At 41.1% G+C, this 24,890-nt stretch overlaps 1 protein-coding gene across 3 annotated transcripts in view; it reads right to left on the reverse strand.

Moving 5' to 3' along the window:
- The window catches only part of ADAMTSL1 (ADAMTS like 1), a 473,180-nt gene that overhangs the window by 42,136 nt on the left and 406,154 nt on the right, over positions 1 to 24,890 (reverse strand). For all 3 annotated transcript variants that reach the window (XM_082612434.1, XM_082612433.1, XM_082612435.1), the window contains 2 exons: positions 1,992 to 2,204; positions 183 to 363 (listed from right to left, as the gene is read on the reverse strand). In XM_082612434.1, coding sequence (XP_082468560.1) covers positions 183 to 363; positions 1,992 to 2,204 — 394 coding nt within the window. The remainder of the gene's footprint in view (positions 1 to 182; positions 364 to 1,991; positions 2,205 to 24,890) is intronic.

The following is a 24,890-nucleotide window of genomic DNA, read 5'->3' on the forward strand; positions in this document are numbered from 1 at the left end:
GATGTTTTCTGCGCAGTGGAGAGGCTGGCGGGCCCGGGCCTTACAGGGAAGGACGTCAGGCCCCCTCAACTGCACTTAATATAGCTCTCTCAGTGCTAGACAAGGGCTGGCCATGAACTTGGCTAAAAGTCCAGGCCCATCCTTGGGAGTGGGCGGCCTGAGCCAGCATCCGGCGCACTCACCGGGAAGGGCAGTCTCTCCGGTTGCAGGCGATGGGCTGCACAGCAGGGCGCACCTTCCCTGCGCAGTGAGTGGGGTTGACCTCCGTGCTGTTCAGGAGACACCTCAGGCGGGGCTGCTGAACCCCCCTGTTACCACAGGAGGCTGAGCACGTCGCCAGTCTGTCCACAGACCACCAGTAATCTATCACAGAAGGAGGATCAGAGGTGAAAAGAAGATAGCATCAATGCCCATGTTATTCCTTCAGAGTGGTGGGGTGGGGTGTGGTAGGAATGAGATGCTGTCATGAATGAGGCCCTGCCCTGCGGTAGGCTCCATTCCCCACCAATCTAGGCATGTCACATGGTCTCCAGGGGCCTCCGCTGGCTCATCCATAAAGTGAGTACAGTAGCCCTTATCTTGTCATGCTACTGTGAGGACTGGATATAAAGAAAGTACAGGGCCTAGCCCAGTGCCTGGCACATGGAACTTCATCAGTGGCTGGAGCTCTCATATTTTTAAACCTATTTCCTAAAGTACTCTTTCCTTCCATTAGTTTACCAGAAAGTGACTTTATTTTTCAACAAAGAGATATAAAAATATCAGAGGTACTTAACAATCATATTTAAAAGTCTATACTGGAGTTGGACTTTGTATATGGTACAGAAAAACAGCCTGTCCAGAGAGGCTCACTTTTCATGATGACGTCGGTCAGAAAGGCCATTTCTTTGGATTTTCTATTTGGGGGTCTGGGACTGACTGGTAGGAAAGCTGTTAAAAATAACTGGGCTGGTAAATTTTGAGTGCTTATTTGCGCTCAAAAGATTTGTGTGCTACAAATCTTGCAGATAGGCACTGCCTTCTTGTTTTCAGCAGAGAGTGCCTGGCTGGCAAGAAAATGCAACATTGACTTTCCTGTGTGGAAAGTGAGATGGCGGAGGAGGATGTTTCAGGGGAAAACCTACACACTCAGGAAAATCTCCCCCCTTATGTGCTCTTCTGGGATGAACTCTGTCCCTTCCCACGGAAACCTCCATTTTAGGGTACGTGCAGTCGAATTTTGCTTTCCCTACAAGTACCACACATAGGCCACAGGTAGAACCAGTCTATGGAAAACTCAAAAGTCTCATGTAGTTTCTATAACAAGGCCAGTTTAGGCTCCTTTCCCACTGTTTTGGGCTCATTCACAACCCGTTCTTGGGGCCGTGAATGCCAGGGCCCACCCAAGGGCTCTCTGACCTGCCCAGGTGCCTGGAAGGTGAATGCATGAGCCACAGAGACTCCTCAGTCTGCTCGTGGACAGGCCACAGAGAAGGTTCCAGGAAAGCACTTGGCATGTGACTGTAGCTGGAGACCCTTCTGGGTGATCAGTGGTCCTGGCACCAGCCCTGGTTCTCCGAGGAAGGGGCAGTAACCACGTAGTTCACATCAAGAGGTAATTTTAAACCAGCTCAACAGAGAAAACTTGTATTTTCTTAGTAGGCAACTTTGCGAGTGTGTGTGTGTGCTCTTTACTAGTTAAACCAGCATAAAGGAAACACATTTGCTTTGCTATATGGCAATATCTCCTTGGTCCTGAGCAGCAGTAACATGATAAGCAGAAGGGCGCATCTATGAAAGCAGCACTGACTTTTCTGGGGTCTGCTGAGATGGGGGTGGGTAGCTTTTCTGAAGAGCCTCACCATATGGCAACATGGTTGGGCTTCCATTTTCATGTTCTAAGAACCACTGGAGATCAGAAATCACTTTGTTCTGCTGGAGAATTAGATTTCCAAGTAGACTCTCTTCTTCAAGAAACAAGCCTGGCACAAAATGCCTGAAGGGTTTCTTACCTTGGATCACTAAAGAGGCCTTCTGTACGAGCATTCCCGCCTCATTCTGAGCAAGGCAGCTGAATTCCCCTTGAGACCCGCCACTAAGATTTGCAACCTTGAGAATCCGTCCAGCTGCCAAGATATGATGCGTCAGTCCTGTGGTATTGGCAACTGGCTGGTCACCATGGAACCAGGTGATATTGGGAGTAGGGTGGCCTTTGATGGGGCAGCCTAGAAGGAGAGGTGAGGAGAAGTAAGCCATGGATAAAGCCAATAAGGACACATTCCTGATGAGCTGTTTGACTGTTTCCATGGGTTTTGAGGTGATACATTTGATGTGGCTTCCCCATGGCATTTTTCTTATGTTTCCCATTCCCAAGCAAATGGGAGATGTTTTTATTCTCTGGATGCTTGGAGGGTGACTGTTACTCATTCAATTAAAGTAAAAATTTCTGGGGAACACAAAGTACCTATTTTTGTCTATGTCCCTGTAATAACTTTAAAAAAATGAAGCAATTAAGATTTACTCATTGGACATTTTCTCAAGTTAATTAGTTCCTATGCCAGTTTTATACTGAAAGAAATCACTTCTTCAAATGCAATGAGTTGGGGGAAAAAACCCCCACGTACTATATAGTAATAGTTAGGAATCAAACTTTAATTGGTAAATGTCTAACGTCTGCTTCCATTTTACTCTTTATGTGATTTTCAAGCCAAAAATTTTCAACAGACTAGGAGAACAATTTTAAATACTGATCTCATTTCTCTATAGGTCAAGAACCTTGGCCTTCTGACAGCTCTTCTGACAACCAAGCCTGCATTGGACATGTACAATGTTATACTTATTACATAGTCATTGAGCCTATTTTGATACATTAAAATTCCAAAATATTAAACTGAGATATGGTGTCTACTCAAGCCTTTGTAGCATAGAATTAGTAAAATAAACTGATTGCAACTGTGAGAGAAAACTCATTACCTCTAAATTTGTACTTGTTGAATTTGCTGTTGTGACCCCAGAAACTTAGCTTCCAGAGGAGATTTATTTGGAGGTTTAAAATGCAAGATAAATCATTCAAAATTAAAGATAGTGGAGGTTTTCTCTCAGTTCAGTTAAGAAATATCTATTTGGTGCCTAGTGTTCTGGGGACAGTAAATCTAGTTAAGACTATCTTCTCTCTTGCAAGGAGATTCCAGCTGGTATGGGATGCAAAAAAGCACACTAATAAAACTGAGATGTAAGGCAGAAGATGAGATCAGTGAGACACACAGATGGTCACCTGCATGGATGTGTGTGCCTCTGGATCTGTACAGAGAATGGATTTTCTAACGTTGTTCTGTGTTCTGGGGGCAGCACTATTAGAATTTTTATAGAATGGCAGCGTTAACACAGGAAAGGTCTTTAAGAGATGATCTAGCTTACTGCCAGAGGAGAAAACTGAGGCCCAGAGATGTTAAGAGACCGTCCCAAGATCAAGGGGGGCAGATCCTCTATCTGACTCACTGTCTTGTGTTCTTTCCCCCATACCTACTGCTTGTCTGGTTAGACGCCAACAATTTACTTAGGCATCTTGATACCTCCTTCCTTTGCGTACTCCCTTCATTCCCTTGCCTTTTTACATTTTCACTGTGGTTGTGTAGGTTGAAGAGGTGGGAACAGACTACTTTGAAGAAGGGCCCTGGAAAAACAATGCTAAATTTGACCCTCAAAATTTCAGTATGGAATATCATGTTATAGGACCCAATTTTTCACTTCTCGCTGTGTGGGCTCACTCTGCCATGTAACTTTACAGGGCCGTCCCATGATGGGTGGGCTTTACTTCCCCACCTCCTTACTTTAGGTTTGGCCATGTGACTACTCTGGCCACTAACAAACACTAACAATGAACAATCTGAAAAGGAAATTAAGAAAACAATTCCATTTACATGAGTATCAAAAAGAATAAAATACTTAAGAATAAACTAAACCAAGGAGGCAAAAGACTTGTACACTGAAAACTATAAAACTTTGCTAAAAAAAGAAATTAAAAACATAAATGAATGAAAAGGTATCTCACGTTCATGGGTTGGAAGACAATTTTGTTAAGGTGTCAATACTCCCCAAAGCAAACCCAATTCAATCCCTCTCAAAATCCCAATGACTTAAAAAAGTTGTTTTTGCATAAGTAGAAAAATTCATCTTAAAATTCATATGGAATCTCAAGGGACTCTGAATAGCCAAAACAATCTTGAAAAAGAACAGCAAAGTTAGAGGTCTCATACTTCCTGGTTTCAAAACTTATTACAAAGTTACAGTAATCGAAACAGTGTGGAACTGGAATACAGACAGACATGTAGACCAATGGAATAGATAGAGAACCCAGAAATAAGCTCTTATGTATATGGTCAATTTTCAACATGGGTGCCAAGACCATTCAATGTGGAAAGGATAGTCTTTTCAACAGATGGTACTGGGAAAACTGGATTTCTACATGCAAAGAATGATGTTGGATCCTTACATTAAACCGTATACAAAAATTAACTCAAAATGGATTAAGGACCTAAACATAAGAGTTAAAAGAATAAAACTTTCAGAAGAAAACGCAGGGGAAAAGTTTCATAATATTGGATTTGGCAATGATTTCTTGGATATGACACTAAAAGCACAGGTAACAGAAGAAAAAAATTAGACATACTGACATCATCAAAATTAAAAGCTTTTGTGTATCACAGGACACTAACAACAGAGTGAAAAGGCAGCCCACACAATGGGAGAAAATATTTACAAATCATAGATCTGATAAGAGATTAATATCCAGAATATAGAAAAATTCCTACAACTCAACAACAAAAACCACCAACCAATTTAAAAATGAGCAAAACACTCAAATAGACATTTCTCAAAGATATGCAAATGATTAATAAGCACAGGAAAAGATGTCCCACATCACTAATTGTTATAGAAATGCAAATCAGAACCAATGAGATATCACTTTATACCCATTAAGATGGCTATTATTAAAAGAAAAAAAAGAAATTAACGAGTTGGTGAAGATGTGGAAAAATTATAACACTTGTGTATTGTTGGTGGAAATGTAAAATGGTGCAGCAACTGTGGAAAACAATACTGAGGTCCCTAAAAGAAAATTAAACATTAGAATTACTGTATGATCCAGCAACTCCACTTCTGGCTATATACCCAAAAGATCTGAAAGCAGGACTTGAATAGATATTTGTACACCAGTGTTTATGACAACATTATTCACGATAGCCAAAAGGTGGAAACAACCCAGAGTTCTATCAATAGATCAATGGATAAACGAAATGTGATAAATATATATGATGACTATTATTCAGCCTTAAAAAGGGAATAAAATTCTGATACATGTGACAACATGGATTAAACTTGAAAACATTAAGTTAAGTGAAGGAAGCCAGACACAAAAGGACAAATATTGTATGATTCCCCTTATATGAGATATCTAGAATAGTCAAATTTGTAGAAGCAGAAAATGGAATAGTAATTACCAGGGGCTGGGGGAAGGAGGGAATGGAGTATTATTATTATTTAATGGTATGAGTTTCAGTTTGGGATGAAACATGGATATGTTCTGGACATGGATAATGTGAAGTTGTACAACAATGAGAATGTAATTAATGCCACTGAACTGTACACTTAAAAATGGTTAAGATAGTAAGTTTCATGTTATGTATATTTTGCCATAATGAAAGAAATGAGGCAAAAGCTGCACTGGGTACCAATTTCAATCCTAGACCTCAAGAAATCTGGTGAGTTTTTGCTTGTGCTCTTATGCCTTTGCCATCACTGAAGAACATGCCTCGACTGGCCTGATGATCTCAAGGGGAGGATTAGAGAAATGTGGAGAACAGCCAAGTCATTCCAGCTAAACCCAGTTTAGATCAGCTGAACTAAGTAAGAGCAGTAAGAATAAATGATTGATGTTTTAGCCACTGAGTCTTGCATTTATTTTAATGCAGAACCTCTTTTTTTTCAGGGGTGGGGTGAGGTAGCTAACTGATACATATAGGGAGTAGGGGCTTCCAGAGCTCCTTGAGCCATGGATCCAAGGCTTCCAGTAGGGTGGAGTTTCTACCTGTGTACTAACCCAGCTCTCATCTGACCTGGATCTTCTCACTCAGGTACTCCGAAGGAGCAGGCTCCCCACATGCTTCTGGTGGCATCTAGGCATCTATATGCCATGAGGTCCATGGTGGTGTCACCGTACTCCCATTATGAAGTGGGTGTGAGAATGGCCTTGGGAAGAGGTGTACAGAAATCAGTCCACTGGGGACCTCCAGAGACCAGCAGCACCCACTCCCTCCAGCCCAAAAATGTTGTCTGGAGTCAGATGTGAGTTTCATTTTCTAGTAAGAGGCAGGAAAGCTGTACGTTTGTTTAGGCAAATAGCATGATTTCAAAAGTGAAGGTTGAAACAAGTACAGCTTTTCAGACTTACTGAAACAAGACAGATATATGTCTTCCTATCACATCTGCTTTAAAGAAAAAGAGGTGCCATATGCTGTTGAGATGCTGGCTCCACGAATCCTTTCATTTGGTCAGTGTGCATGGAGCGTGGTGAGGCTGACTAGATTCCAAATTGAAAAGTAAGAACCTTGCTATTCCCAAGGAAACAGGAGATATACTTGGCCAGAGAATCTCTCATATTTAGCTCTAGTCTTTTTTTCCCAACTCCATTAGGGCTGATTTTCTGAGAGAATATTTAGGCAGGAAAAGGACTTGTAGCAGCCACAGGCTATTTTCTATGGCTGATAAAGTTACTTATCTAGGATCCAGAAATCTTAGTCAGCTAAATAAGTAGTACATTTACATAACAATTACATTCAAAATCCTTCCTCTTTCCTGGAATCAGAGGCCAGAGTGAACAGCCAGTATACCTCTCTTAGCCCATCTGGGTCTTGCATCTTGGATATATTTCCAGGGTCTTCTAGCTTGGTGATCCTAGTGAGGCGTGAGGGCTGCCATGGATGTGGAGTTCTTGAAACTCAATCTGAGAAAGACTCTTGAGTAGCAGTGACTAAGACTTTGAGTCTTTGAGAGGCTGCCTTCATAGTAATCCCTCTCACTCTGAAACCTATCGGGGTGAAGATCTGTTCTGTAGAAAGTTTTTAAAGGAAAAGCAGTTTTGTTACTTTCAAATGCAGTTGCACAGATACATGACTCTCAAGGAGAACTCTCGATTTTGATAGGGCTCTTTGGTTTCTGTTTTCTAATCTATAAATGAGAGCTTTAGATTTAATCAATACTTTTCAAATTGATGTTCCTTGGGGCCCTAAAGTTTTGCAGAGGTGTGGGGGAGGAGGGTGGGGAACCTTGATAGGGAATCTGCATAGATGGGGCTTTGGGGTCTCCATTCCCATTTCACTCATAGCAGAATTACATATCAGGCTTCTGCATAAGAAGATTCTTTTATTGGTAACCAGTGAATTAGATAATTTTTAAGGTGCTTTTGGGTTCCAAGGTTTCTTAGCATCATCTCAAATTCATCATTCTCACCCCTCTTCTTCCCAGATAGGGCAAAGTAGACTTAGTCAATCTATATTGTTTAGGTCAATATGTAGTGAAATTGAATTGTGCCAATGAAGGGCTCCTGGAAGAGAAGTTATATATGGAGGTTATTTAGGATTAAGATAAGCAGAGATAGTAGAAGAGGAGGGCAGTCTAGAAGATACAGTATGAGCAAAGGTGAAAAGATGAAAAAACTGGTGACGTGTCTTTGAGAAATGACTGGTTGACTTGACTGGAACATGGAGGACATAGATGATTCTGGCATGGTGGGTGAGAGATACAATGGGGAGGATCTTGAAGGCCAGAATCTGGTCTTTTGGGAGCCCCTGCAGGTTTCTGAAGACGAGGGGGTGATCTAGGTTGGCTTTAGAAGAATCAGTAAGGTGGTTCTTTCCAAGATGCACTGGCTTGAGAGAAAGGAGAAACTAGGATATCAGTTCAGAGGTGACAAGAAATGAGACATATTTGCAAAAGTAGCTCTGACAGGATATGAGGAGGATGGGGGTAGAGACAAAGAAGAGAAGCTAAAGAGGCTGGAACACTAGTGGGATTGTTAACAGAAGTAGGTAAATCAGGAAGAGAAGCTATTCCTTATTTCTACCCCTAGAGATGAATAAGTTTAGTTTTAAGCATATTGACTTTAAAGGTTGTGACAGAGCCAAAGGATGAAAAAATCCATTGAGATGATAAAGATAAAAATGGAAGTTAGTTAGTGGTAAGAACTGGAGACAGATTTTGGGAACAAGTGTCATAGATTTGTGAAAAGAGGTCAGGTCTCAGGACAAGACAGTGGGAGAATTCTAACATTCAGTGATTGAAGAAGAAATAGGAGGTATTAAAGGGCTCTTTGGGATAGGAGAAAAACTGAGACCATGTGATGTCATGGGACTCCAGAAAGGAAAGGGATTAAACAAACAGGTTGTTAGCAAATAACTGATTTATATAAGAATTTGTGGAATGAATGAGTGGTTTCTTTTTTTTTTTTAATGAAAATAACTAACCAAACATATTCTTTCCACAACCACCCTCCACCCCCTGTGCCCAGGTAATATAAAGGTAAACTTCATTCCAACTCACGTTTGAATGATCAGAAATTTCAAGTTAGTGGAATTGGAAATAAAAGTGTTCTGTATAATCAGAATATACCATTCAACGCTATGTTCACATATTTCTTTATTTAAGAGAGAATTTACCTCTGGGTCTTGAATCTTTAGAATTGTACCAACAACTGTGTTATTAAGAAGATAAAGGATTAAAGAAGAGGGTGAATGAGAATGCTTTAAATGTTGCAAAACAGAAACAGAGTAGATCTTGGCCAGAAAACTCTCAAAACAACTTGACTAGGGATTCTAGCATCCAGTAATGGTGAATAACTAGGTTGGACTAGTCTTAAAATTTAAACAACAGCAACAACAACAACAAAATACACGCAACAACAACTCCTGGAAAGCACTGAAGAGTGACCAAAAGCAATGGCAGAAACAGAAGGGGAGTTGTCCTAGAAACCCAGGAACTGCAACAGGTGTGATTTGCTACCTAGTGGCTTTTTGCCTGAGGAAATTCCTCAATCCCCAGATGGCCCAGATTGCTGGAAAATGTATAGCTTCATTGTCTTGAGATGTCAGAGGACAGTGTCTGGGGGCTGTTAGAATAGCTGGAAAGTTAAGGGGGGATATCCTTTAAGATAAACCTTAAAATCTATATAAGTCCTGTCCAAATTCTTTTTAGCAGACCCCAGAGGAACCCAGCAAAAGAGCATCAGCTAGAAGCTGACAATAGAGTGGAGAATTCAGTCAGTGCCCACTGCAGGGAAGACAGAAGTTGGAATTTGAGTCCAGCCAAATTAACTGCCTTTTAGAACAAAACCAAACACTCTTCATAGGAACATAACAGAATCCAAAGTCTCTCTAGTATATCATCTATAATTTTCATTATACTGGGTTGGCCGAAATGTTCGATTGTGTTTTTCCTGTTAGATGGCTCTAGTAGCACTTAGCTGTCTTTAACTTCATTCAAAACAAATTTGTTAGATTGTATGTGACAGCTGTCATATCAGCGTGCATTTAAAAAAAGTCTTATCAAAATTGGTGAATTTTTGTGTAGCCATTTTAATATTGAAGATAGAAGAAAAAAGCAACATTTTTGGTATATTTTGTTTTATTATTTCAAGAAAGGTAAAAATGCAACTGAAACGCAAAAAAAGATTTGTGCAGTATATGGAGAAGGTGCTGTGACTGATTGAACATGTCAAAAGTGGTTTGTGAAATTTCATGTTGGAGATTTCTCGCTGGACAATGCTCCACGGTTGGGTGGACCAGTTGAATTTGACAGCGATCAAATAGAGACATGAATAGAGAACAATCAGTGTTATACCATGAGGGAGATAGCCGACATACTCAAAATATCCAAATCAAGCACTGAAAATCATTTGCACCAGCTTGGTTATGTTAATCGTTTTGATGTTTGGGTTCCACATAAGTTAAGCGGAAAAAAACCTTCTTGACCGTATTTCCGCATGCGATTCTCTGCTGAAACATAATGAAAACGTTCTATTTTTAAAACAAATTGTGATGGGTGATGAAAAGTGGATGCTGTACAATGACATGGAATGGAAGAGATCATGGGGCAAGCAAAATGAACCACCACCAACCACACCTTCATCCAAAGAAGGTGATGTTGTGTATATGGTGGGATTGGAAGGGAGTCCTCTATTATGAGCTCCTTCTGGAAAACCAAACAATTAATTCCAACAAGTACTGCTCCCAGTTAGACCAAAAGCAGCACTCGATGAAAAGCGTCCAGAATTAGTCAACAGAAAACACACAGTCTTCCATCAGGATAATGCAAGACTGCATATTTTTTGCTGACCAGGCAAAACCTGTTACAGCTTGGCTGGGAAGTTCTGATTCATCCACCATATTCACCAGACATTGCACGTTCGGATTTCAATTTATTTAGGTCTTTACAAAATTCTCTTAATGGAAAAAAATTTCAATTCCCTGGAAGACTGTAAAAGGTACCTGGAACAGTTCTTTGCTCAAAAATATAAAAAGTTTTGGGAAGATGGAATTATGAAGTTGCTTGAAAAACGGCAGAAGTTAGTGGAACAGAAGGGTGAATATATTGTTCAATAAAGTTCTTGGTGAAAATGAAAAATGTGTCTTCTGTTTTTACTTAAAAACTGAAGGCACTTTTTTTGCCAACCCAATACAATTAAGAAACACTAATAAGGAACAAATGTGATCCATACTTAATAGAAACAGCAGTCAACAGAAACCAGTCCTGAGATGATGCAAGTGTTGTAATGAATGGACAGTGACTTTAAAGCAGCTATATAAATATGTTTAAGGAGTTAGAGGAAAGTCTACTCATAATAAATGAAAAGATGGAGTATCTCACTAGAGAAGTAGAAACTAGGAAAACAAATTCTAGAGCTGAAATGTACAAAAAATGAAATGAAAAATTCACTAGATGGGTCTAACAGAAAATTGGAGATGACAGGAGAGAGGGTCAGTGAACTTGAAGATAGTTCAGTAGAAATTATCCAGTGTGAAGAACAGAGGGAAAAAAGACTGAAGGAAAATAAATAGAGCTCCATGGACCTGTGGGAAAAAGTTTAATATATGTGTAATTGGAGCCCAATACGGAAAGAAGAAAATTAGACAGAAACATAGTAGAAGAAATAAAACTATCAAATCTCCCAAATTTTGAGAAAACCATAAAGTTTCAATAAGGTTAACAAACCACCTAGGAACATCACACTCAAAGTGATGAAATTAGCAGATTTAAAAAAAAATCTTGAAAGCCATGATGGAGTAATAAGGACTGGGTTTACTCTCTTGCCATAAATAACTAGAAAACTGGACAGAAGTGTATGAAATGGCTGTTTTCAGACATTAGATAACAGACAGTAGAGGGCTGTTATCCCTGAAAGAAGAGAAAGAGATTAGGTGAGCCTGGTGAATTCTCTGCCTTCCTGCCTGGAGGTACATTCTGAGCTGCAAAGTAGGGAGGATGTATTAGTTTCCTCGGTTGCCAGAACAAAGTACCACAGACTGGTTGACTTAAGTGACAAAAATTTATTCTCTCACAGTTCTGGAGTCTAGAAGTTTGAGATCAAAGTGTCAACAGTGTTAGCTCCTTCTCAGGGCGTGAGGGACAGTCTGTTTTATCTATTCTAGCTTCTAGTGGTTTCCTGGCAATCTTTGGTGTTCCTTGGCTTGTAGATGCATCACTCAAATCTCTGCTTTCATGTTCATGTGGAGTTCTTCCTTGAGTGCATGCCTATCTCTGTGTCCAATTTTCTTCTTTTTATAATGACACCAGTAAATTAGATTAGGGCCCATCCTAATGACCTCATCTTAACTTGATCATCTGCAAAGACTCTGTTTCCCAATAAGGTCACATTCACAGTTACTGAGGATGAGAGATTTCAGCAACCTTTTGGGGGGACACAATTCAACCCACATCAGAAGACTATCCCAAGCAGAGCATGACAGTCTGGACTAATTAATGAGACAAAGAACAGAGTTCAGTGAGGTTGAGGCAGCCAGAAGTTGAGCAGAATTCTGGAAATGAGGGTGTTAAGTAGAAAAAGGGCCCCAGGAATATGCATAAATTCCTCTTGAGTCTTTGCCCAAATGAAGATGTACATGCATAGAGTGAAACTCTACAAGATTGACCAAAGATCAGTCAGGGAGCTGTGAGTTTACTATTTCCCAAAGCTCAAGTAGGGCTAGAAGGGCTTCAAGTTCTGACCAGCCAGAGTGCAACATCCTTGTTCATCATCAGAGGAACTCAGTAGAGACCCCCGAGGAGCCCTAGGGTAAAGGCCACTATAGACCTGCTCTAATCAAACTTAAGAACAAACTTCAAAAAGATCGAATTAAACTTTGAATAACTTAACTGCTTAAGAGAAGAAAATCCAACAATCACTAGAAGAAGACAACAAAATCCAAACACTTAATGATATAAAATTTACATTGTTTAGCTTTCAATCAAATATTACTTGTTAAGTCAAGAAGCAGGAAAATGTGACCCATAACAAAGACAAAAATTGGTCAGTGGAAACATATCTAGAAATGACAGGGATGGTGGAATTAGTAGACGAGGATATTAAAACAGGGTATTAAAAATAAGTTAAATATTTAAAGGAAAACATGTACATAGTAAGAAAGTGGAAGTTATAAAAAGAATCAAATGCACTTCTAAAAATGAAACATACTTTATGAAATGAAAAATTCACTAGATAGGATTAATAGAAGATTAAATACTATAGAAAAAAGATTTGTGATATTAAAGATGTAGTAAATAGAAATTCGCCAGAGTGAAGCAAAGAGAGAAGAAGACTGAGAAAAAAAAATCAAGTGGTCAAACATGTTAGCCAAGGATGTGGTTACATGGGTATATCTGCCAAAATTGTCTGGCTAAAATTTGTGCTTTTAATAATTGTAAACTTTACCTAAAAGAATAATTGAGCAGGTATGGGGGTGGGAAGTAGGTGGAAGTACAAATAAAATAGGAATGGCAGGAAGTTGTTTTTTGAAGCTGGGTGATGAGTGCACGGGGTTCTTTATGCTGCTCTGTTTACTTTGTATATATGTGAAATTACCCATAATAAAAAAGGGAAAAAACATGAAATTATTGATCATCAGAAATGACTCAGTGTCCAAAAAAATTTCTTTTCACATATTCTGTTTATTCAGCTTTATGCTTCTTCTTTAAAATTTTAACAAGTTTTAAAAAATTGCTGTTCCAGCCTGCTATTTGCAGATGTTTCCTCAAATATTTTATAACCTGCTCAACTTAAAAATTCCTGCTGGTAGAATCGCTAAAGCAATCCTGAAGCAAAAGAACAAAGCAGGAGGCATAACCCTCCCAGACTTCAGACAATACTGCAAAGCTACAGTAATCAAAACAGCATGGTATTGGCACAAAAACAGACAGATGGATCAATGGAACAGAATAGAGAGCCCAGAAATATATGCACACACCTATGGTCGATTAGTCTGCAACAAAGGAGGCAAGAATATACAACAGGAAAAAAAAACAGTCTCTTTAGCAAGTGCTGTTGGGAAAGTTGGACAGCCACGTGTAAATCAATGAAGTTAGAACACACCCTCTCACCATACACAAAAATAAATTCAAAATGCCTTAAAGACTTAAACATAAGACATGACACCATAAAACTCTTAGAAGAGAACATAGGCAAAACATTCTCTGACATAAATTGTGCAAATGTTTTCTTAGGTCAGTCTCCCAAGGCAGTAGAAATAAAAACAAAAGTAAACAAATGGTACCTAATCAAACTTACAATCTTTTGCACAACAAAGGAAACCATAAACAAAATGAAAAGACAACCTACAGAATGGGAGAAAATATTTGCAAAAGATGTGTCCAACAAGGCCCTAATTTCCAAAATATATAAATAGCTCATACAACTCAACAACGAGAAAACAAACAACCCTATCCAAAAATGGTCAGAAGACTCAAATAGACATTTCAGATGGCCAATAGGCACATGAAAAGGTGCTCAACAATGCTAATTATTAGAGAATGCAAATCAAAACTACAATGAGGTACCGCCTCACACTGGTCAGAATGGCCATTATTAAAAAGTCTACAAATAACAAATGCTGGAGAGGATGTGGAGAAAAGGGAACCGTCTTACACAGTTGGTGGGAATGTAAGTTGGTGCAGTCACTGTGGAAAACAGTATGGAGGTTCCTCAGAAAGCTAAAAATAGAATTACCACGTGATCTAGCAATCCCACTCCTGGCCATATATCCAGACAAAACTATAATTCAAAAAGATTCAGGCACCCCTATGTTCATAGCAGCACTATTCACAATAGCCAAGACATGGAAACAACCTAAATGTCCATCGACAGATGAATGGATAAAGAAGAATGTGGTACATATATACAATGGAACACTATTCAGCCATGAAAAAGAATGAAATTGCCATTTGCAGCAGCATGGATGCAACTAGAGATTACCATACTAAGTGAAGTCAGAAAGAGAAAGACAAATACCATATGATATCACTTATATGTGGAATCTAAAATATGACACAAATGAACCTAGCTATGAAACAGAAACAATCACAGATATAGAGAACAGGCTGGTGGTTGCCAAGGGAGAGGGGCTTGGGGGAGGGATGCAGTGGGAGGCTGGGGGTAGCAGATGTAAGCTTTTATATATGGAATGGATAAACAACAAGGTCCTACTGGATAGCACAGAGAACTATATTCAATATCCTATGATAAAACCATAATGGAAAAGAATATTAAAAAAAGAATGTATATATAGATATAGATATATAGATACAGATATAACTGAATCACTTTGCTGTACAGCAGTAATTAACACAACATTGTAAATCAACTATACTTCAATAAAAAAAATTCATGCTGGTAGGTTCACCTTCATTCATTTAGCTCTGTTGAAGTCAGAGATCACTTTCCCTTGTATTGATACCTGTGTCACCCTTGACTGCAACGACTTTAGTGTGGTTGCTTTGTATGGCAGAAACTGCTAGTTATCCCCTCATATCTGCCCTCTCCTTCTTAGTGTACATGAACCCCTGATTTTTACGTAGGTACATAGCTGCCTGGAATAGAGACATTTCCCATCACCCCTTGAAATAAGCTGTGGGCCATGTGATTCCATTCAGTGACATGAGAGGGAAAGTGATATGTATACCTCCTGGGACATGGCTTTCAAAGAAAAGAACTTGCCTTTCTTCCCCCTTCCTCCATCCTGCCATTGAGAATGTGTATGTGGAGCAAACCAGCTGGCTTAAGTGGATGAGGGCAATACTGCAGGATGCAGAGCACCAGGAGTCTAAAACGTTTTCTGCCTGGGTCCCTAGGTGACATGGTAGCTTGCCACACCATGTCTGCAATGTCTTTTTCTGGACTTCTATAAGACAGGAGTATATTCCTCTCTTGTTGACTGTTATTTTGGGTCTTTGCTGTAGGTTGCTGAATGTATATCCTAACTATGACAATCCTAAATATTCTTTCCTTACTGAGGCAGCCTCCATCTGCTAGATAGGTTACTATATTTACCTTCACATCTGGACACTGACTACAGAGAATATATGTGACTACTCATCTTGGATTGAAAATGCTCTTAGGGGACTTCCCTGGAGGTGCAGTGGTTAAGAATCCTCCTGCCAGTGCAGGGGACACAGGTTTGATCCCTGGTCTGGGAAGATCCCACATGCTGAGGAGCAACTAAGCCCATTCACCACAACTAACGAGCCTGCACTCTAGAGCCCGTGAGCCACAACTACTGAGCCCATGAGCCACAACTACTGAGCCTGCATGCCACGACTACTGAGGCCCGCGCACCTAGAGCCCGTGCTCCGCAACAAGAGGAGCCACTGCAATGAGAAGCCCGCGCACCGCAACGAAGAGTAGCCCCCGCTCGCTGTAACTAGAGAAAGCCCACGTGCAGCAACGAAGACCCAACGCAGCCAAAAAAAAAAAAAAAAAAAGAAAGAAGAAAATGCTCTTAGGAAAGTCTACTTTCAATAGGAAAGGGAAAGTAAAGACCAAAGTAAACTAATTATAACTAAAGTGAATGACCAAAATTGCAGGTCATCTGCCTTTTTCTTCACAAATCTGTCTTTCATTGCTTTTAACTGAACACATAGCTTCTTAAAAACTTTCTTTGTACTCAGAATTGGTATCCCCTCAGCACACATGGAGTGCAGGCCCCTGTGCTTTTATGTACATATTTATGTGCATGTCTGTGTGTACACAGTGGCCTCTGAGGCTTGCCAGCCGCAAGAGTCAAAAGAAGGAATCTAACATGAATTCCCACTGTGTATGTTCCCAGTGAATAATTATCCATGTTTCGCTGCTAATGAGAAAACCTGGCTTGTCACAGGGGTTCCTTTCTGTCACGAACATTTCTCATTTGTTAAAGTAAGAGAAGTATCAATCATTCTTTGAAGGTGAGCAATCTCTCTGGGTGACATTTGCAAGGACACCAAAAACTGTGCAAACGCATTCCACACCTCTAGAGAGGCTCGATTATAAACCACACCTCTTCCCCTTTGCTTCCATGAACATATTAACAGTGTTTCCTGCAGGGGCTGGCATCTCTTTTTCTTTTTCCCTCCCAGCTACGTGAACACAGACCATTTCCATCCTCCCAAACTCAACGGCCACCCCAGGAAACGGTCCATCACCAGGGAATGATGGTGCTCTCTCTCCTCAGACCTCGGTTAGTACAGGTCTTGGGTTGGGTAGGTGGCTGAGGGGGAAGCAGTGCTTAGGAAGGCGGCTTAGATCATAAGGGTTCTGGCAGCAAAAAGCCCCTATCAACCGTTCTTTTTTTAAGAATTTTGTTTTATTTATTTTAAATTATTTGTTGTGTTTTTTTGACTGCATTGGGTCTTCATTGTTGTGTGCAGGCTTTTCTCTAGTGGCAGCAAGCAGGGACTACTCTTCGTTGTGGTGCACAGGCTTCTCATTGGGGTGGCTTCTCTTGTTGCAGAGCCCGGGCTCTAGGCGCATGGGCTCAGTAGTTGTGGCGCACGGGCTTAGCTGCTCCGCGGCATGTGGGATCTTCCCGGACCAGGGATCGAACCCGTGTCCCCTGCACTGGCAGGCGGATTCTTAACCACTGCGCCACCAGGGAAGTCCTATCAACCATTCTTAACCAGCAAAAGAAAATATTGCCTTTAGACTTCCATTCCTGGGTCCACTGTGGCTCCACAGTGAGCCAGAGCCAGGTGGGATTCACATATGTGTGAGGGTTTTCCTCCTAGTTTCACCTACTTTTTTTTTTTTTTTTTCAATCACATTAACTGGAGAGGGATAAAACTTTGGAATGGGGGAGATGTGTGCAATAAGAAATCAAATTATATATGAAATTATATCTGCTGGAAGTCAGTTTAGCTGTCACCTGCCATGAGTTGACATCCCTGATTAAGTCAGATTGACCTCACTGACTTTCTTCCCCATTGTTTCCTATTTCACATGAGTTTCTGGCACTAAAATAGCCTTGCTCAGGGAAACAGCCTGAGTTCAACAGGTGAGGGAAATAGGGGGATGGAAAACCGGGAGGCCTGGTGGCCGTTGACCTCAACTTCCTTGCACCCTCTGTGGAAGAGTTTAAAGGCGGTGGGATAGGGCTGCCTTTGAGTCTCCTGTCTAGAAAGAAGCTCTGAACTCATGATGGTCATTACTCACTGGATATTTCTGTGGAAGGGCCGAAAGTTAGCAGGAATTCTGGTCCTGCTAAAAGATAGGCAAGCAGCTTGATTTGTGGGCTTCTTTGTAGGATAGATCAAGCCAACCCAGGCCTTCATTAGCTGCCTGTCACTTATGAGAGTCACACATCCGGAGTTTATTTTCATGAGTTCTTAGCCTTAATGAGCAGAAGGCAAGAGTTCAGACTTGCATATTCTCCCTCCTCTTCTCCCTTCTCAGCCAAACAGCTCAGAAAAAGGCAGCTGAGCTTGAGACACTGATTCTGCAGAGCGGAAAATATAAATGGACTGAAATAGGTCCTCAAGGAAGGATGGTTGGAAAATGGGAATACACCACCTAAAAGAGGAGGAGGGAAAAGCAGTGCTCTAGGGATTTTCACTTATTTAACTGCTATTTAAAGGAGAAGAAAGCTGTGGCAGATTAGGACGTGCTGTGTAAAAATATTAGAGACGTGGCATTATTACTTCACGAGCTGGCTCCAGGCCTGTCAGCATTTCCATTATAATCCTGTATTTTTTCGCAGAGTTAAAACTTACTATAAAAATGATGTGTGCTGGGATGAAACTTGGCACTTGGTGTAGTCAGTCTGGGAGTCCTTTCCTTAATTTAATTTTGCACAACTGGAAAACGCTCGCTCAGCCATTTAACATGGATGGCAGGATCTCCATGCTGCACGTGGTATAGGGTAGGTATGGCCTCACTCTAAGACTGTGGGGTGACTGGATTAAAGTAGGGAAGCAGCCTCACTGCATTTTCTGGCTCCTTCTCCTTTCAGGTTTGGTGTCCCCATTGGGTGACGGAGCTGGTCTCTCAAGCAGCACTGAATGACTGGGAGCTGGCACCGGGCAGCAGGCTGAGAGACATGATTAATTCATGTCTGAAAAAACTCTGTTCCTCACTCCCCATTTGTCAGCTGGACCCCAGAAGGCTGTGGGAGAAGACAAGTGACTTTAATTTTCACTCTGATTTCTGGGACCTCCCAATAAGCTGGTCAAATAACCAGACCAAGACTATTCCCATGTACATTTGCCCAAAAAAAACTAACATTAAAACATTCCTGGAAAAAAGGAAAAATACGAGCCCATTTTCCATTCCCCAAATGTCTTTTTTACCCCTAGGGCAAGCTTTGGGTTTCCATTGGCAGGGGGCATGCTAATGTCTCCATCTCCCTGGGCATCTGGTGGAAGAACTTGATATATTTCTCAGCATGAAAAGTAGCTCCATCCAGATTTATGACTTGATGAAGGCCTTGCCTTCTCCAAAATGCCTTGCTTATTGCTTGGTCACTGCCCTCATCCATAACCTTAGGACCTGGTTAACTCTCTTAGAGGTAACGGAGGCGAGGTGCCACTTAGGATGTGCATGTACATACAGTTTCATTGGCTGTGAAAATATGACTACGTGGTCTCAGTTAAGAGCCTGGCAGTGCTGAGCCATGTGCTTATCCAGGGTTGCTTGGGCCACCTTGCGGGGAGGGGGGCTCTGGGAAACTGCTCCAATTTTGTTAAATTCACAGTAGTGTTGATTGGGAATGAAGCTATCTCAAGTGGATAATACACAGAGTTCCCAGGTGTCCTTCTCTGCCAGCAGGCTCTGGGCATAAAACACACCTTTTAAGACACCTCAGCATTTTTTAAAAAAAAGTTTCAGATTTCTGGGTTTATAAGTCCCTGGTTGAATCTACCCTCAGGCTGCTGGCAGGTGCTACCTGGCCTGTAGGAGGGAAGACAGGGATGAGCAGAGGAGGCCTGGCTGCAGGCTGCCTGGGGCTGGGAAGGAGTTTCAATCCACTGGTGAGATGGCCTTTGAATGAACCCCAGAACATGGATCATACTTGGGCCATACCATACTTCTGAGGAGGGTTCTAAGTTAGAACTCCCCTCTCTGTGTATGTTTATTGATTACACCCACCAGCACGAGGTTTTGTAAGGAATGAGACTGATAGTTCACCTTTGGTCCAAAATGGCACAGAATTTCAGGACTTTGAAGAAGTGTTCTGTATAATCAAGGTGCTACTGCTGTGAGAAGGACAGTTTCAGAGTAAAAGCCGTGGACTCTGTGAATATTCTCTTCCCTGAAGTAATATAACAGACTAACCCCCTCACTCCAGCCAATGGCAAGACAAGCTAGAAAATATCCAGATTAGGTCTGGGGGAAAAAAAACAAAAGCCAGCAGCAGCTCAGAGCCAACATGCTTTCATGAACTCAGCCTAGGTTTGGCTCTGTTTCTGGGCCAGAGCCTTTGCAAAAGAAATAACCTGCCCCCCACCCACCAAAAAGAAAAAAAAGAGCCTTTGCTCATGGCCTTGTACACACCCCATTTCAGCTCTCTTCTGTTGAACCAAAGCCACAGAACAGCCGTGGATATGAAGAATGGCTAAGATTCATAGCAGGTATCCTGAGAGGCCTCACTGGGGCATGCCACAGAGTTCAGCGGCAAGTCACAGGAAGAAGCAACTGCTGACAAGGAATTCCAAGGCCTGCAGCCGCGGCTGGGCGAGCGTGGAGACCTCTCCTGAATTTATTATCCCCATATAAGTCTCCTGGGTGTGGAGGCTCCAGAAACTTCTCGACAAAGTAAAGAAAATAATAAACAGCGAAGTGAATAAGGGGGGCGCGGGGTGTGAAGCAGGCGAGCTGAAGTCGGGACACGAGCCATGGAGAGGGAGAGAGCAGCGTGAAGCGAGGTGTCGTTGCTGAGTGTTTGTGAAGGTGCCGCTGGCTAACTCTGCTGCGGTAATCGTATGTTCTGGCGCACGACGTCTGGCCTCTGGCAGCGGAGCCTGAAGACTGTGTGGTTTGTCAAGGGCCCATAAATAGAGATGTCCTCTGAAAAAGAGGTCAGAAGCCTACCACCCCGAGGGGAAAGGCCACGGCAGCAAAGTCACTTGCCTCTAAAAAGCAGAGAGAGTAGCTGTCCAAATGCTTCCTCTTTGTCTTGCGGTATTTCTAGGATTGATTTGTTTTGGATCCTAATCCTCTTTGCATTTGGTTCCCAGATCTGCCTCGGTCGTCTATATCCAGAGGCTCCCTTGGAGCATTTAGTGGGCTCCCTGCAGGCTTTAGGGAGAGGTAGTATGGTCCAGACCCTTGGGGCCAATTTTGATCTTTGAAAGAATCATCTGGTTTTTCAGACCCTGAAAGCCAATGCGGTCTCCTTAGGAAACCCCAGGTTCAAGGCCATCTAGGCCCGAGGCAGAACATGTGGTGTTTTTGTTGGGAACAGATCATTTCTTTTTTTTTCTTTTCTTTTTTTTGCGGTACGCGGGCCTCTCACTGTTGTGGTCTCTCCCGTTGCGGAGCACAGGCTCCGGACGCGCAGGCTCAGCGGCCATGGCTCACAGGCCCAGCCGCTCCGCGGCATGTGGGATCTTCCCGGACCGGGGCATGAACCCGTGTCCCCTGCACCGGCAGGCGGACTCTCAACCACTGCGCCACCAGGGAAGCCCCAGATCATTTCTTGATCAAACTTATTCTTTATTGGGCTTCCCCATTCTCCATATCACTTACACTGGGTAAAGGTAGAGGGTCTAGAAAGGAATACGCATTTTGAAACAGGGACATTTACCTAGTCCCTTGACAAATTACGGAAGTGAGAACTGATGTTCCCACGGAACTTCTCAAAGGCATCCCAAGGACCACAGAGAGATGAAAGCCTCGATGTCCAGGCTTGGGCAGAGCAAGGCCACTCAGTAGAGGGGTGGGGGTTACGCAGGACAGACAGTAACCTCACTGGGCACCTCTACTCTGATTTACTCTGTGCAATTAGCGTTCCGTGAGAGTTTTGCTCCCAGAGCTTTTTAAAGACTAAAGCCATGAATTTCCCGAAAATAGAGAAGGAGAGACCACTTTTTCCTAAACTAATAAGGTTTTTTCCCTCTAAAATGCATTTTTGGATTCTGGCTTTGAAGGGTGTGGCAGGAAAGATAAGGCGCTCACACATTGCTACCTGACTCTTTCTCAAGTAACTTCTCAAAAACAAAGCAGTAGAAAGACTTTTGCCATTGTTGTCGGTAAGGAAGCCTAGAGCAGGAGTGGGCAAACGTTTTTAGTAAAAGGTCAGATAGTAAATATTTTAGACGTTGTGGGCTGTATGGTCTCTGTCACAACTACCCAACTGTGCCATTGTAACTTGAAAGCAGCCATAGACAATACATAAATGAAATGGGTGTGGCTGTGCACAGATAAAGCCTTATTTACAGACAGGTGGTGTCTAGACTTGGCCCAAGGGCCAACCCCTGGTCTAGGATATGAGATCATTAGCGTTTCTGTTCACTGAGAACACAGTGTAGTAAAATCACTAAAGACGTATCTTTACCTCCAGAGACAACTGCCATTTTCATAAGAGAGATAAATCCAATACCTTCTTTGCCACATAACAGGCTCAACTTGTCTTAAAAAATACCAATGCGTGTTCATTACAAATTAAAAGTCCAGAAAAATATAAAAATTAAAAAAAATCCTAACCACTATGAATGTTGTTCCTTCACATATGTACATATATCACTGGACAGATTGATAAATCTTGGCTAGTCTCATCAATGAATGGAGATATATTATCATCCTTTTAAATAGCTGTTTAAGATTCTGTACATGAAAGTACCAGAACTTTTATTTGGTCAATTCTCTATTTATAAATGATTACATTGTTTCAATTTTTCACCAATATAAACTATGATATGGTGACTTTTTTTTTTAGTATATACATCTCTGTATCCAAATATCTCCTTAGGTTACATTACTGAAGTTGCATTACTGGGCTAATGAGCATCATTTTAAAATAATGGTACAAAATGTAAAATAGATAGCCAGTGGGAAGCTGCTGCACAGCACAGGGAGATCAGCTCCGTGCTTTGTGACCACCTAGAGGGGTGGGATAGGGAGGGTGGGAGGGAGGCTCAAGAGGGAGGGGATACGGGGATATATGTATGCATATAGCTGATTCACTTTGTTGTACAGCAGAAACTGACACAACATTGTAAAGCAATTATACTCTAATAAAGATTAAAAAAATATTGGTACAAATAGCCAAGACATGGAAGCAATCTAAATGTCCATCAACAGAGGAATAGATAAAGAAGATGTGGTACATATATAGAATGGAATACTACTCAGCAATAAAAAAGAATGAAATAATGCCATTTACAGCAACATGGATGGACCTAGAGATTATCATACTAAGTGAAATAAGTCAGACAAAGACAAATATCATGTGATATCACTCATGTGGAATCTACTTTAAAAAATGACACAAATGAACTTATTTACAAAACAGAAACAGACTGACAGACTTAGAAAACAAACTTATGGTTACCAAAGGGGAAATGTGAGGGGGAGGGATAAATCAGGTGCTTGGGATGAACATAGACACTACTATATATAAGACAGATAACCAACAAGGACCTACTGTATAGCACAGGGAACTCTACTCAATGTTCTGTGATAACCTATATGAGAAAAGAATCTAAAAAATAATGAATATATGTATATGTATAACTGAATCACTTTGCTGTACACCTGAAACTAACATAGCATTGTAAATCAACTATACTCCAATAAAGTTAATATTAAAAAAATAAATAAAAATATTGGTACATATTGCTAAGTTGCCCTCCAGAAATGTTATACTAATTTATGTTTTGGGTAACAATGCATGATAGTACATGTCAACCAATTTCTTGGCTATTGTGGTTGGTAGGCAGAACAATAGCCCTTTAAAGATATCCATATCCTAATCCCTGAAACCCATGAATGTTTTACCTTACATGGCAAAAGAGACTTTGCAGATGTGATTAAAAATGGATGGTGAAAGAGGCAAATGAAAAGATGCTCAACATCGCTAATTATTAGAGAAATGCAAATCAAAACTACAATGAGATATCACCTCACACCAGTCAGAATGACCAACATTAAAAAATCTACCAACAATAAATGCTGGGACTTCCCTGGTGGTCCAGTGGTTAAGAATCTGCCTTCCAATGCAGGGGACACAGGTTCGATCCCTGGTCGGGGAACTAAGTTCCCATGCACTGTGGGGCAACTAATCTTGTGTACTCTAGAGCCCATGCACCACAACTAGAGAGCCTGCATGCCGCAACTACCGAGCTTGCATGCTCTGGAGGCCATGCACCACAACTAGAGAGTCCACGTGCCACAACTACTGAGCCCGTGTGCTCTGGAGCCCACACGCTGCAACAAAGAGCCCGCATGCTGCAGTGAAGATCCTGCATGCTGCAACTAAGACCCAATTCAGCCAAATAAATAAATATTAAAAAAATAAACAATAAATGCTGAAGAGGGTGTGGAGAGAAGGGAACCCTCCTACACTGTTGGTGGAAACATAAATTGTTACAGCCACTGTGGAGAATAGTATGGAGGTTCCTTAAAAAACTAAAAATAGAGCTACCATATGATCCTGCAACCCCACTCCTGGGCATATACCCAGAGAAAAACATGGTCTGAAAGGATACATGCACTCCAATGTTCATTGCAGCACTGTTTACAATAGCCAAGACATGGAAGCAACATAAATGTTCATCGACAGACAAATGGATAAAGAAGATGTGATACATATACACAATGGAATATTACTCAGCCATTAAAAAGAATGAAATAATGCCATTTGTATCAACAATGGATGGACCTAGAGACTGTCATAAGTCAGAGAAAGACAAATATCATATGATATCACCCATCTGTGGAATCTAAGAAAAATGTTGCAAATGAACTTATTTACAAAACAGAAACAGACACACAGACTTAGAGAGTGAACTTATGGTCACCAGAGAGGAGAGGGATAGTTAGAGAGTTTGGGATTCACATCTATACACTGCTGTATTTAAAATGGATAACCAAAAAGGACCTACTGTATAGTACAGGGGACTCTGCTCAATATTATGTAACAACCTAAAAGGGAAAAGAATTTGAAAAGGAATAGATCCATGTATATGTATAACTGAATCACTTTGCTGTACACCTGAAACTAACAAAACACTGTTAATCAACTATGATCCAATGTAAAATAAAAGATAGGTAACCATCTGTCAAGCATAGTTTAGATGGGTGGGCTCCACATTTAAAAAAAAAAGAAAAAAAAGAAAGGATGGTGAAATGGGAGATTATCCTTTTTTAAAATTAATTAATTTATTTATTTATTTTTATT

The sequence above is a fragment of the Mesoplodon mirus genome, assembly GCF_964341445.2.
Source record: "Mesoplodon mirus genome assembly, chromosome: 1".
In the NCBI taxonomy this organism is placed as follows: domain Eukaryota; kingdom Metazoa; phylum Chordata; class Mammalia; order Artiodactyla; family Ziphiidae; genus Mesoplodon; species Mesoplodon mirus.